Below are 14,206 nucleotides of genomic sequence, written 5' to 3'. Positions count from 1 at the left end.
TTGTGTGTTTCTTGGTCTATAAAACTTCCAATCTCTAAGGTGAAGTGTGTAATATCTTTTGGAGAACCTAGATATTAAAACAAAACATTTGAGGTGTTTGTTTGAGAAAGTTTATGTCAATTATCTATACTATTATTGAGAGAATAGAGCTTGCTATTCATAACTGATTATTTTACGATTATAGTCCTCAAATATTAATAAACTTTAAAACAAAATTAATTCTTTCAAAAAAAAAAAATAATAATAATTAACAAGAACAATAACGTCACTATTTAAAATATAAGATAAATAAAAATACAACAAAAAGAAATCAAATATCTATAAATATGAAGAAAAAGACTTCTCACTACTCCATATCTTCTCAAACACATAGAGTGTGGGCTTTGCTTGTATTCTTTAAAAGAGTCAGTTTTATGAATCGTTTGACCAAAAAAAAGACAGATATAGGGATCAAGAAAGAGGGGAAGTACAACATTTATTCTCTGAGCCCGCCTTGAGGGGAGTCACCTAAGGCGAGCGCCTCAGGCCACCGGTTTCCAATAAACCTTGTGGGATCTAATGTGATATACTTTATATATAACATATTTAATATGGGCGTGAATATTAACATTTGCTCGCCTTAATATAGCGGTAGTCCCATTTTTGTTCTCTCTAAGTGACAATGTTTCGAGCCTTCTGACCAATGTTTTAAACCCGAGTTTTTCTTTACCTTTTTTTTTTGTGTGTTTTTGAACTTCTATAAATTTACAAATAGTAGTTTTATAACACATCCCAGTTAATTTTTTTTTAATGTTCTAGAACTTTTGTAAATTTACAAATAGAGTAGTTACGTAACCTACATGTTATAAGAAAGTGCAAATGAAGAAACTTAGCACTCTGCTAGGGTTTGGGAGCCAAGTCCCTCTTGGAGTCGGCATCTCCTGCATCTCTTGCCTGTTAAGGGAGAAAATTGTTGGGCTTTGGCCTATTGCTCATCTGTCTAGCTGGGTGTGCTGATGCCAGACTTCTGGATTTGGATCTTGACAAGGCAAGGGATTTTGGCTGGTGGACTCTTGTGGCTTCTAGTTACGAGGTTTCGTCCGGCGCAACAGTTTTTCTTTCGGTTATCGTACGGTGTTACGAAGGCAAATGTGATGAGCGGTAGATCGAATCGAGTGAGCCAGATCCGGAAGTGATTGTGGCTGGTGGTCGTATGAGATCCTTGGGTGTTGGGAGAGGCAGGGCGATCGGTGATGATGGAGATGGTGCGCCGGTTGGGTGAGTTTCTGGGCTAGAGGTCTGGTGGCGACAACTAGCTGGTCACGGCCTTTGCTTGGCTTGGCGCAGGTTATCGTCGCTATGGTTGAGCGATACAGGCAGTGGTTGTTGACGCGGCAACAAATGACTGGTTCGACCAGTGGTCGGAGCTGCGACAGTGCGGTGGTGGTGGTAGCGCTGAAGTCAACTGGCTGGAGGTCTTTTGGTCTAGGATTTCCTCTGGGCCAATGGACTGGAGTTTGGCTCAATTTTTTATTTTGTATTTTGATGTGGGAATTTCTCTGTCTTTGGGGGAGGGGGAATTTGTAGGTCATTGGGCTTGAGGAATGTCGCTAGGGGTACCAACAAAGCCTATGTTTTTTTTTTTTTTTCTTTCTTGTAGGAAGTGTAGGGTAGTTTATAGATGCGCTTAATCATTTCCTTAAAAAAGTTGAATTAGTTGGTAATGACTCTATCTGACAGTCTTGCATAAGCGAGTCGTTATGTATAATTTCGCTGGTTGACTATTTCTTTAAAAAAAAAAAATAATAATAACTTACATGTTATAATATATACTTCGCATAAAAAGAAAAAGAAAAATTTATTCAAACTGTGGTTATTCACTTGAGCCTCTATAATGTCAATGCCGGCCCTGCCTATTCTTCTAGTACATGCTCTAATTCAAAGTTCAAACTGAACTAAATATTCCATGACAGTGGGGATGGTAATCTTTATGATGTCTCTTACTTTCTAGTCTCATTCATTCATGCATTGCCGACCCATAAAATAGTTGAAGTTAAAGTGCAAATTCAACAATGTTCTGTTCCTCCGGTCACATTACCTCTCTTTAGTAGACATGGTCGACATGGAGGAAGATGGGCACTTTATTGAATGAGACAGAGGGGATGGGTCAGAATGATGAGTAGTGGTCTTCACAGTTTACGTACCCAACTTTTCCAATTGCGACAAGAACTTCATTGGAAAGATGACTAGCTTTTTAAATCGGTATAGATGAGTTATGGTACGTTAATATATCAATCAGTATATTAAATAAACCATCATCCATATAGTATCTTGTTTTTTTTTTTTTCTTTTTTTGAAAGGTAGTATCTTGTTTTTTTACTACATTAGGTGTTTATTATTGCCAATTTTCGCGAGATGAATAACAAGTGTAAAGACGTTACATATAATATGAATGTTTGATCATCATTATGATTTCATAAAGTACAATGGCATTTAAATTTGGAGGAAAGCATGGACATGTGGACTAGTATCAAAACCCTAATTTGATGACTTGTTCAAAGATGTGATAACTATCAATTTGGCTACCTACTTCTTCTGCTTAAAGATGAGATAGCTACTGGTGCCCGATTGTCCCATATTTACCTAACTCCCAACTTTCAGCCCTCATCAATCTAAACTTAGAACTTCTTCTCAGAGTCTTTCATGTCTCTTTCACCTACAACGTTTAACTGTTTTGAAGTATGTATTGTTCCATGTATATGACAAAGCCAAACCTAACCCTATCCAAATTTGGCACACTCCATGATAGAGGAGATTGTTACTCCTACTGCAACAAAGGGTTATGTTCGAGAAAACTTGTACTAAAAACATGCATGATTTGACAGCATATTACTTAGACCATCAATTGGCCATAAGCACATCACCTAAACAAAATATCAGTTGGCCCACTATGTAGGAATAGTGTGCTTATGGCCAATTGATATTTTTAAATGCAGGCCTCTTTGTAAGCTGAATGCTTAGGCCCAAGTAATAATGCCTATTCTACGTTTGTTTAGTGTTACTGTATATAGGGTTTAGTTTTTTTCATAGTTAGTAAAAAATGTGTCGCGTATAATTCGGTAAAAATACATACGTGTATTATTCGGTTTTCTTTATTTAATGATACGGTCAAATATTCGGTAAAAAAAAAAAGCAATACGGCAAATTTTTAAGTTTGAGTTATACGTGTATAATTCGGCAAGTAGTAAAAAAGACAGAATCAAAAATACGGATATTAGAAGATTCAAAGGATCAAGCAAAATACAAGAGGTACATAAGACCCCAGATAAAGAGGCACAAAAGGCCCCAGATAACAAAATACAAGAGGTACATAAGACCCCAGATAAAGAGGCACATAGGCCCAGATACAGAGGCACACATGCCCAGCAAATGAGGCACACAGGCCCAGCAAACATTGAAATAAGAAAACCCTACAAAAATAGCTATCAGGCCCCAAGAGGAAGACGTCTCCCTTCTCAGAACCCTACTGCCGCCGATTCCATATCCTAGCTGGAAGAGAAATAGCCGCCATAGCACCATCTTGCCTCTTTCAACACCGGTTGGGACACTCATAGGGCTCAAGAACGCCCATGAAACACCGAGTAACCTAGCAGTGTGTGTTTGCCGAAGCAATCGAGCCACACGCAATTGGGGAACGAATAAACCGCCAACGGGCTTTAGATCGTTTAGGGGTGGTGTAGAACGAAGCAAATCTGGAATCCATAGTGACCAATTCCATCCAAGAGGATATAGACTTATTAACAATAAAACAACGAGCACAAAGAAATTACTAAATATAGAACAACTAGGAAGAACAAACCACCGGCAAGGCCCATAAACAGATGCTCGGCCTAACCACCACACTTTCCGAGGCGCTGTGGCACACCAAACCGGTTGGCAGCGCACGCCGCCGACACCACGTCGCTGCGCCATAGCCCCACATCGATGTGCCGTAGCCCTGCACCGCCGCGCCATATCCCAGCGCCGCACCACCACCGCACCACATCGCCGACCACCCTGGAACCCGGAAGAAAGGAACAGAGCCACCCCCGTATCGACCCTGCCATGAGAACTAGCTCCTGTCCACCTCCCCGATCCCAGAACCAGTGGAGACGCCAGAACCCGCATCGAGCACCGATCCACCAACCCCGGGCCGCATCCCTGCCTAAAAGCCACATCAGTAGCCTGAGCCATCATCCCCTCCAGAACCACCACTAGTCGGAGAAGAGGTGGGAAGGGAAAAATAAGATGCAAACAAAACAACAAAGGAATTGGGACTAGAAGCCCGAACAAGAGAGTGCTCCCCCGACTCTCAAGCTGGAGATCAGGATCCGATTGGATCTAGATCTCGGCAAGAGAGAAGGGGAGGATGGTTTTAGATCTACTTTCTCTCTCTAGTTTCTAGAGAGAAGGCAGAGCACGGGTTTTTTTTTTTCTTTTTCGATAAATCAACATCACATTGGTTCCAAAAAAAAAAAATACGGACATATAAAACACTATTTTTATAAGAAAATAACTAATAATATACTCTCGACTCTTGCTTTTTCTTTATAACATTACTGAAATGTGACAAAACATGAAGAAAAGGATATGACACCCAAGTATAATGTAATCAGGCACTTGAATTATAATACGCCATATTGAAAGTTTTGTACATGTTTTAACTAACTATTGCTTTAGTTTTTTTTTTTTTAACTTTCAAGCATTTTTACTCCGTATAAAACGGGTATGCGTATAAAATGTGTTTAAAAAGGTTGAACTCAATAATACGCAAAAAAAACAAAGTCTACAATTTCAATACGTCGTACTGAAGTTCTATACGGGTTTAATACGCGTTTTAACTAACTAGGGTTTTTTTTCAAAAAAGGAAAAATGGGATTTAAGGTTTATGAGGGACATTGAACTTCTTCATGATTTGCAAGTTTTTTTAAGTCGCTACGGAGTTCTCAATGACCCCTATATGGGATCTACAATGAGAAATGAATTGCATGGATCTACTAGCATCTCGAGTCCTTGAAATTAAATTCCAGCCCCTTGGCATAAACACTAAAACAAGTCAAAAAATTCCAGTAAATCCTTGATTTTTTGTTTTATTTTGAATTTCTGATGATTTGGCCATGTGATGGGTTTATGAAACTCTCTTCTAGATTATAGCTAGGAGGATAGGAGTGTGTTAGATTGATGGCAATTTGGTAGATAATATGTTTAAATACAATCTCATTTACTGCAATCTGGTACTTTTCCTTCGGTTTGTTTGCCGCTCATGTCTATGCACTCTGGCATGAGTTCAGTAACACCATCGTAAGTTCGTTACTTGATGTTGTAGTTGTATATTATGATATCCTTCAAATCTTCAATGTTACGACATATTTGGATCATTTTTTTTACTTGTTTTAAATTGTACAGTTTTCGAGCATACCTATTGTTTGATGCGTTGAGTTATTTATTGATGGTTTTTAGTTTATTGATCGAATTACTAAGATACTTCTAGGCTTCTAGCTCAAGTCTAGGATCTGAATCAAGTTTATCGTTCTTTATAGTAATACAAATGGGAGTGGATGTTCTGTGTGTTCTTTAAAGTAGAAGCAAAGCCTGTAGAATTGACAGTAAACAACCAGAGCATATGTGATATATCCGTAAGTACGACAACAGGATTTTTACTCGATATGTAAAGACTAATCCATCTAATCTTTTGCTAAATCCGTATAATAAGAAAGTGGGAGGCAAGAGGTTGCTTGCGATTTAGTTCATGTCTCTACATTTTATCATCTCCTATTTTGTTCATGTCTCTGTAGAGACGTTGTCCATTTCAAGGTTTCTCATGTGATCAAATTATATCGACTCTGCAGTTTAAGTTCTGATGAAAAACCTGATTTCCTATGTGATTTGCAAGTTTTGCTTGAATTTTACAGTATTCCAGTAAGCATTCATAGATAGGCTTGATTACTGATTTCCCAAAGTTATACAATCAGTTTGCTTTTTGTCTCAACATTGGAAAGGCTTGATTATTTTGTCCCATCAGGTGTAACAAGTTTTCAGAGTCTTGTTTGTGGTGACTCTGTTTCACCATCCTTTTTCTCAAATTGTTGTTTAAGCCCCTGTTAATTCTGTAATTCTTTTTCAGAATGGCAGATGGCAGCGACTAAAAACTTGGTTTCATCATCGTCGATGATAACCTGACTGTTTTTGGGACTTTCCTGTTACCACTTAGAGAGGTGCTTGGTATACTTCGTCTTGTACCCCCAAAGGAGAATGAGAAAAAGTGGCCAAAGTGCCTTCAATTACAGGCATGAAAAAATGCAGCAACTCCGCAACTATTATCTGATGATGCTCTTTTTATTTTACCAGGCCACCAGCCTTCCCCATGTTGCTGGATTGATACTGGCCGGACCATCTGAGTTTAGGCTCAGGGGTCCAAATTTGCTTGATCCACATGACGTGCACGGTGGAGAGGAATGTATCAATTTGGCTAGTGATATTTCTGATGCTTGTGCAGTTTATAGTGATTCTAGGTGCTTCCCCCTTAGAGATAGGAAAATGGTCTAGCTAATTTATTGAGAGATTTCGGCAAGATTGAGAATTTTAAAAAGAATTTTCTCGACAGAAGGATTGAGTCTTCCCTAAAGCTGATGCTAGCTGGTAGCTGTTATTGATTAAATAGCATCTTATCCGCAAGCCACCTTATTAAAGCTCATTGCCATCTGAGTACTGCTGGGTGGTTTTAAGTGTGGGGTGCAAAATATTAAACGGGATTTCCGCTCAATACAAGTTAGAGAGGCAAAGCCTAACTCTGTCAAGAAATCTTTTCCGAGACAGAATCTCTCGAAGGCAATCAAGCCAAAGATGAACTAGTCAGTCCCATAATGACTTTAGGGACCCACTAACGCATGACTTGCAAGAATTTCATGCCACTTCACGCACTAATTAAGATTAAGGTTTCAAATTTCTATGAAACTACCGAAATTTTGATGGAAATTTCCGTAATTTGGAAGTATCATTCATATGCTATATCATTTCCGTCGGGAGTTTCTCAAAATTTCTCGAAATTTTCCATATATTTTCGCGAAATTCTTAATTTCCGAAATATCTACCCACACAAAATATATTTAAAAATTCACACTGAAATTTTGTCCCAAATTTCTTCAAAATTTATGTGAAATTTGTATGTCATCGACAACGAAGTTTTTTACTCATATTTTAATAGAGAAAATATGAAATTTTGATTTTTTTTTTCCAATCAAGTTGAATACGACAAAAAACTTTTTTTCTTTTATCTGCTACCAAAATCATTTTCAAAATTCATGTACTTGGGAGCAGTATTGTATGATACTAAATGGAAGCAGTTCAACCATATGGATTGAACCAAATCGTAGTAGCTCTTATTATTAATACTTTATATTGCTTTTGTTGTACTTGTTCATTTTCATTTACAGGGTTTTGGTATTACGTCCTCTCTCCCCTCCCTGCGGTTGTTTTTTTTCCTAATTATTAGTGAAAAATGCGTGATGGCCGCCAAATCTCCCACTGAGTTCCAGCCATAAAACAAAAAGTAAATCACATTCACATTATCAATATACCAATATAATTACATATAGATAAAAATACTAGTTTAGCAACTGACTACAATACTGGTTAATTACTCGTCCATATTATATCACAATTCTATTATAAATGTATAATTTTAGAGAGGCTATATTGTAAATAGGTTTATTATATGTTAGTTTAGTCTATGTAAAAGTTTCGTTCAAAAATATCATTTTATAAATGCAATTAATGTGATTTTTTTTTATTTTTAACCGAAATTTTCAAAACGAAATTTTCTCTGAAATTTTCTTAAATTTGAAGTACCGAAATCAAAACCCAAACCGAAATTTGAAACCTTGATTAAGATATCTATTTCAGTTAACCTAATAAATATTTGGTAGAGTAAACAATTGAGGTAAGCAATCACATCCGCTCTCACTTACTACATCTCGAGCACAAATTGACTTAGCCATCAAAGAGTTTTTGCAGGTAATGCCTCAGTTCCATGATCACATCCTAAACCCCTTTCCGGGGGCGGCCTCCTGATCAAGACTTCTTCACTCCTACTCTAGTTAATGAAGTAGGTGAGGACTATTCTTCTAAATTTTTCCGCACCAACATCAAGTAACAAACTTATGGTGGTACTGATGGGTCGGTAATTCAAGGCTGTGATACTGCAAAGTTTGGTTTTGTTATTAGAGATGAATATGGCAACCCAATGGTAGCTGGATCCAAAAGGACTGGTCGTGCTAGTGTTTCTCTTGCAAATACTTTAGCTCTTCGTGATGATCTGATCAAAGCCAAAAGAAAAGGTCTTCTTTCGCAGTTAGTTATTAACTGCATGTATTACTGGAAATATGGTGTTCTTTGGAGACTGAAGACCATTATCGTGGATATCAGACAAATTCCAAGCATTGGCTTTATACATATTTTCGGAAAAGAAAATTTCATAATATGTTCTTTGGAATATGAGACTCTAATCGAGTCTATTAAATCAGCAAACTTGAGAGAATAGACTTCTGCCTTATATTCTTTTAAGTTTGACCAATTAAGGTCTGGTTGTCTAGTATCTAGCTTTTGTTTTTTTCTTTTTCTTTTCTTATATAAAACTAGTAGGGCCTATCCATTATGTTTTTTTTTTTTTTTTTTTTTTTGAAAAATATCATGTCGATATATTAATATTACTCAGGCCAGAAAGGACCATTACATATCCTCCCTCTACCATCTCTGGGCAGATAAAGAGTTTGTGGTAAAACCACAGCGATACATAGATTAGGTCCGATCATTTGACCGTACCCATGCTCACTTATTCAAGAAAGCCTATAAACTATGTTACAAAGACAAGTAAATAGGCTAGGTAAATAAAACCTAAATGAGACTCAGCCCTAGAAGGCTGACCCATTCCTCATGAGGCCCAAGATAAGGCCCAAAGACCTCATCCCAGTCCCAAAAAGAGTAAGCAAGCCCAAAAGGCCCAGCCAATCTCGGCGCCGCGCAACCTTCTAGCAGCTCCGTGCCTCGGACTCCACTGCCACCTGACGCTGCGACGACCACCAAGTGCAACCACAGAGACAGTTGCACCATCAGGACATCCCCGCCCAAGCCAATGAACATCGAATCTGATCGGAACCAGATTGACGAGAAAGGTTGGATGAGGAGTTTGATCAGCCAAATCAACAGCACCAGCGCCGATAACATTAAAACCATCCACCAGAGCAGGAGCCATCCACCACTGTGCACCACCGCAATCGAGAGCCCCACTCCATCTCTACATGCTTCACCGCCGGCAGCGCCCAAGCGGAGCCTCTCACCTCGCCTTGACGTCCCTGGCCAGGACGAAGTAGATCGATCCACAGTCCCCATTAAAACCAGGGCTTCAGCAGCAAATTGGGATTGAGAGAGGCCTAGCCTTGGCCTCGTGGAGGAGACAGTAGCCGTCATGCTCAATGAGTCCGATGACAAAGAGATTGGAATAGGTTGCCATCGATGATGGAGGAGAGGCCAAGGGCGCAATCCTAGTAGACCTCCAATGCGATCACCCATATCCCAACACCCCGCGCCAGATCTGATCGAGATCATCTTGACAAGGAGTGCCTCGATTTGGGGTTGATCGATCTTGTTCCGTCCTTCGCCGGAGAAGACTAGGTTCCCTAGATCAGGTAAAGCAATAGGCAGAGGGCAATCAGGTTGCTCTGCATTTCCATGGTGTTGAGTCGGAACCCGCACCATCATATTCCATCCTTTGTTGCTGTGTAATGGCCAGAGCCATGGCTGGCTTAGAGATCGGCTGTTGGTGGCCGGAGGTAGATAGCCTAGCCTCGGTGGGCTAGGGTTGAGGAAGAGCGGCGCTGCTCTCATAGGCTCCTATAATATCTTATGGCAGTGGTGAATAGAGCCACTCTTTTGGCCTATCCATTATGTGTGTGGAGAGAAGTTAAAGGTAGTGGAAAAACTTCCCGTACAACTACCATATTTTCTGTTTTTTTTAATTTTTTTTTCTATTTTACAATTTACCATATTATCCTTATTGATTAATTATATTTTATAGTTTTTTTTAGAGAGAATTTTAAGAACAGTACATGAACTTAAGGCCACTCCGAATTTTGGTGGCCAACGTTTATATAACCCAAAATAAATACATGAACTTTTAATCCCGACCCAGTTTTCATACATGCCGTCACTAACACCGTTAACATCTATGCCACGTGGCATATTAATAAGGCATAGGTGTTAACGGTGTTAGTGACGGTATGTATGAAAACTTGGTCGGGATTAAAAGTTCATGTACTTATTTTGGGTTATATAAACGTTGGCCACCAAAATTCGGAGTGGCCTTAAGTTCATGTACTGTTCTTAAAAATTTCCCTTTTTTTTAATATATAAAGGTTAAATTAGTAAAAAAATTTAGTTTTGGAGAGCAAGCTCTCTTCTCTTAATAATAGTATAGATATATATAACTTGTGGTGGTGTGCTATTGAACTAGGGTGGCCCATGTTTGAAATGTATCGGGGCAGTGACTGTGCATTTTCTTGTTCTCTTTAGAGCATCTCCAACGGGTTAGTCAAAAAGCTTATGTCAAATTCGAATTTGAAGGATGACGTGTCGTGGTCATTTTTGACAAATTTTTAGTCCAATGGATTAGTTATATTTAAATATTATTTTATTATTTTTTGAAATTTTTTATAACAAAAAGAAAACTATTTTTTTTATCTTTTCTTCATTATCTCTTCGATCTGATCTTCTTTCTTCTTCTTCTTTCTGTTTCTTTTTTCTTCGATCTGATCTTCTTTCTTCTTCTTCATTCTGTTTCTTTTTTCTTCTTTGATGGGCAACAAGCCAACAATTGTAGGAGATAACTTTTCAATCCCAAAGCACCCAAACAAATCTTATTCCATCTACCCAAATCACCCAAATTAAATCGAGTCTCACCCATCTACCCATTCATAATTGGAAAACCATTCACTCTTCTTCTTCGGGGTTTAGTCTCCTTCTTGCTTCTGGGTCCAATCCCAAACTTCAGGGTTAAAAGTCGACGACGCTCGGTGCCATAGCCGGAGCCTCCTCTCTGTTTCTTCATCTGGTGTGGATCTGGAATTGGGCGACAACGGCCACCCTTCCGAGGTCGGTCTCTCATTCGTAAAGCTTGGAATCAAAACCCCGTTGAAGGACTACGTACAAGTCGACACCGGCCGATATTATTGTGGGTCAATTGCCTGAGAAGATGAGAAGATGCAGAACTGGAGAAGGAAAGAGAAAGAAGTTCTGTGGGGAAAGAAGCGAGAGAGAGAGACGAGAGAGAAGGAAGAGAGAGAAATAATGATTAAAAACAAAAGACAGATTGAGAGAACACTGTCAAATTTGACAGCCCACCTCCATATGTCATTTACACGTAGGAAAAGACTTATGGGTTGGAGTGCTTCCATATGTCTTTTGTTACCAGTAAAAGCCTCCACGTGGATTTGACACATCCATTAGAGATGGTCTTACTAGTCAAGTAGTGTTTGATCAGTCGAGTATTTTTTTTTTATCCAAAAGTGGCACTTTTTTTTTTGAATGAGAGAGAAAAATTCCTCCCAAATTTATTAAAAAAAAAAGAAGAAGAAAGAAAAAATGACTAACTAGAAGGGGGGACATGAACTTAACCCCTCAAGTAAGAAAATCAAAAAACATCTGACCAAATAACCAAGCAAAACTATCGAAAGTGAAAATTAGAAAGCCCCATAAAATCTCTATTGTAAAGAGAAGCAACAAAATCCGGAGGCGAGTCCCACCAAACCATAGTATCTGAAGTGAGACCAAAATTTGCAAGAGCATCTGCAACCTAATTCTCTTCCCGAAATATATGAGAGCATCAGTCGAGTATATTTTTATTTGTTAGACCAGTATATTGACTAGAAAAATTCAGAAGCATAGCCTTGCCAGGTATGCTTCAATGTGATATTGTGGACAAATAATTTCACTTTGGTTAGCTCACTCCAGCTACTTTTTACTTAGAAGGGCTAGCCAAAAAATTGTTAAATCTAAATCGTGTCCTAGTCTACAGAAAATGCTTAAGATTATGAAATTCGAGTCAACTGAAGATAAACCATAAAAACATGCACTCAATGAGGCTCAACTACAAATTCATTGCTTATAACACGAATATTAGTTTACATGTTACACATTACAAGTTAAAGAGTTCTACAACTCCTATTTCCTAGGGTATGGTGACTGATTTGAGTGTATGTTGAACCTTTGTGTATGTGTATTGAGGCTCACTTCCAAATCCCATCATCACACGGAGAGCAACCCTCCTGTGCAATATCACTGATTTGAACCTTTGTGTCATATACCATCCTAGGCTTCCAGTCAGCAGGAAGCACATTCTTTGCCCAAACCATCTTTCCATCGAACCCGCCAGTCACCACGAACCGGAATTGCAGCGCTCCAGTCGGAACCCTACTGGTGTCCCATACTGCCCCGTAATTTCGAGTCAGGAAACTCCAGTTAGAAGAACCAACCTATGAAAGAAACCAGACACACTGTAAGTATGGTTAAAGCAAATTATAATTGAAACTTTGATTGCAATTCTGGTAAATGTGGCTAACCTGAGCAACATCAATGGCTACTATCTCTGTCTGACCACCTTGGTATAGAACTTTGACTGCTAAGTAATGTGGCTTCTTGCTTGATTCTTCCACACGTAAGGCTAAGTTTTGGTTCTTGTATTCACATGGTACCCTAGTCCATCAACACAAACAATAAGATCAGAACTTAAACAATAATTCTCATAAAAAAAAAAACAAATAATAATTCTTTTGGAATGCATTTTAGACCGTTGGAAACATTAATGTACCTGGGTTTTTTGTCAGCTGGACGTATTATTAAAAATGTTGGTCCACAACTCGATGACTTTTAATTTTTATGTGGTGGGTGCAAAAATATCTTGATCCAACTAAAATTATTGGATATGCTTACCTTTTATACTCCACATCCACAATTCCATGTTTCAAAATGTCCTGGCCCAAATCCTTTTGAGCCATGGCCATGAAAGCTCTGCTGCTTAGAACAAAATCTGTTTGGTTATTGTGATTGAGATCACTTGTGATCACTCTAGTCCCTTGTTTTGTACAGAGTGTTGCATTCTTACATCTTATCTGCAGGTGTATGACATAGAAATATCAGTGAACAAATTCAGTAAGAAAATTTCAATTTTCAACCAATTAAAAGAAGAAAATCTGGAAGGTGGATTGTATTGTTTATCACCTGAAAACATGAACCACAACCAGCTCCATCTTTATAAATTGAAGGCACAGCAGCAGCAAGGTGTCCACCACTAAGTCCCAAAGCTAAAGAACCATACCCACAAGCCCCAGCTGCATTAAATCCACAAAACAAAGCCAACCCAATTCATTAATCACAAAATCACCAGCAGGGTCTCAATCAAAATGCCAAATTTCAAAACGGGTACCAAGGAAATTCAAGAACAGAATGACTGATCAAAACTTACAAGAAAGTGCAGCGGCTTTGGAGAAGTAAGCTGCCTTGGTTTGATGCACACAGCGATCACAGGCAGTAGCAGAGGAGACGAGAAAGAAGAGGAATGTGCAAAGAAACAAAGCCATTTTGATTTTGCTGATCAGAATCCACAAAGTGTAGTAGTATGAAAAGGAAGAGAAAACCATGAGCTATATATAGAGGAGAGGAGGACTAAAGGGACCGTGGAGGACAGATCAGCATGTGCTAGAAATGGTTGGACTGATTTGTTATTTTTGAGTATGTGGGATTTCTCTGTGGGGTGGCTTAGATTAGAAGGAAAGAGACAAGAAAGTGATTGAAACGCGGAACAAAGAAAATGGTGGAGATGGGGTCTGTCACCGACTCTTTGCTTTCAGTGCTCTGCCCTCTATGTGGGTGTAAACATGAGACTTGTTGTGTGTATCAATTTATGAGTCAAATTCCTGTGCAGTCTACATGTGTAAAGATGTGTTAGGGAGATTGACCAAAAAAAAAAAAGATGTGTTAGGGAGGGGACAAACCATATTGCACTTTTAGGACCAGTCTTATACTCTTATGCTGTGTTTGTTTCATGGGACTGGACTGGACCGGACTGGACTAGTTTATGTAATAAAATTAGACTTATTTCACGTTTGACACACATGAAGACTCATTTAAATGAGATAAG

The 14,206-nt window shown here is 38.7% G+C and overlaps 1 protein-coding gene across 1 annotated transcript; it reads right to left on the bottom strand.

Moving 5' to 3' along the window:
* Nucleotides 1-12,147: 12,147 nt before the first annotated feature.
* LOC133740231 (expansin-like A2) lies at nucleotides 12,148-13,692 on the bottom strand. The gene is made up of 5 exons (XM_062168167.1): nucleotides 13,532-13,692; nucleotides 13,288-13,397; nucleotides 13,000-13,178; nucleotides 12,630-12,762; nucleotides 12,148-12,542 (listed from the first exon to the last, which is right to left on the bottom strand). Exons 1-5 carry the CDS (start codon nucleotides 13,644-13,646, stop codon nucleotides 12,297-12,299), a joined length of 783 nt encoding a protein of 260 aa, XP_062024151.1. The 5' UTR covers nucleotides 13,647-13,692; the 3' UTR covers nucleotides 12,148-12,296.
* Nucleotides 13,693-14,206: the final 514 nt, after the last annotated feature.

This window comes from Rosa rugosa, chromosome 3 (assembly GCF_958449725.1).
Source record: "Rosa rugosa chromosome 3, drRosRugo1.1, whole genome shotgun sequence".
NCBI lineage: Eukaryota > Viridiplantae > Streptophyta > Magnoliopsida > Rosales > Rosaceae > Rosa > Rosa rugosa.
Note: the sequence above shows the minus strand (reverse complement) of the source record. Positions and strands in the feature narration are given on the sequence as shown.

What these genes read in the sequence shown, in the direction of transcription:
- LOC133740231 (XM_062168167.1), bottom strand. Translation starts at nt 13,646, where the DNA reads ATGGCTTTGTTTCTTTGCACATTCCTCTTCTTTCTCGTCTCCTCTGCT. An exon ending in CAAAGCCGCTGCACTTTCTT is followed by an intron (nt 13,398 to 13,531) that starts GTAAGTTTTGAT and finishes GATTTAATGCAG; the next exon opens with CTGGGGCTTGTGGGTATGGT. An exon ending in GTGGATGTGGAGTATAAAAG is followed by an intron (nt 12,763 to 12,999) that starts GTAAGCATATCC and finishes TTGATGGACTAG; the next exon opens with GGTACCATGTGAATACAAGA.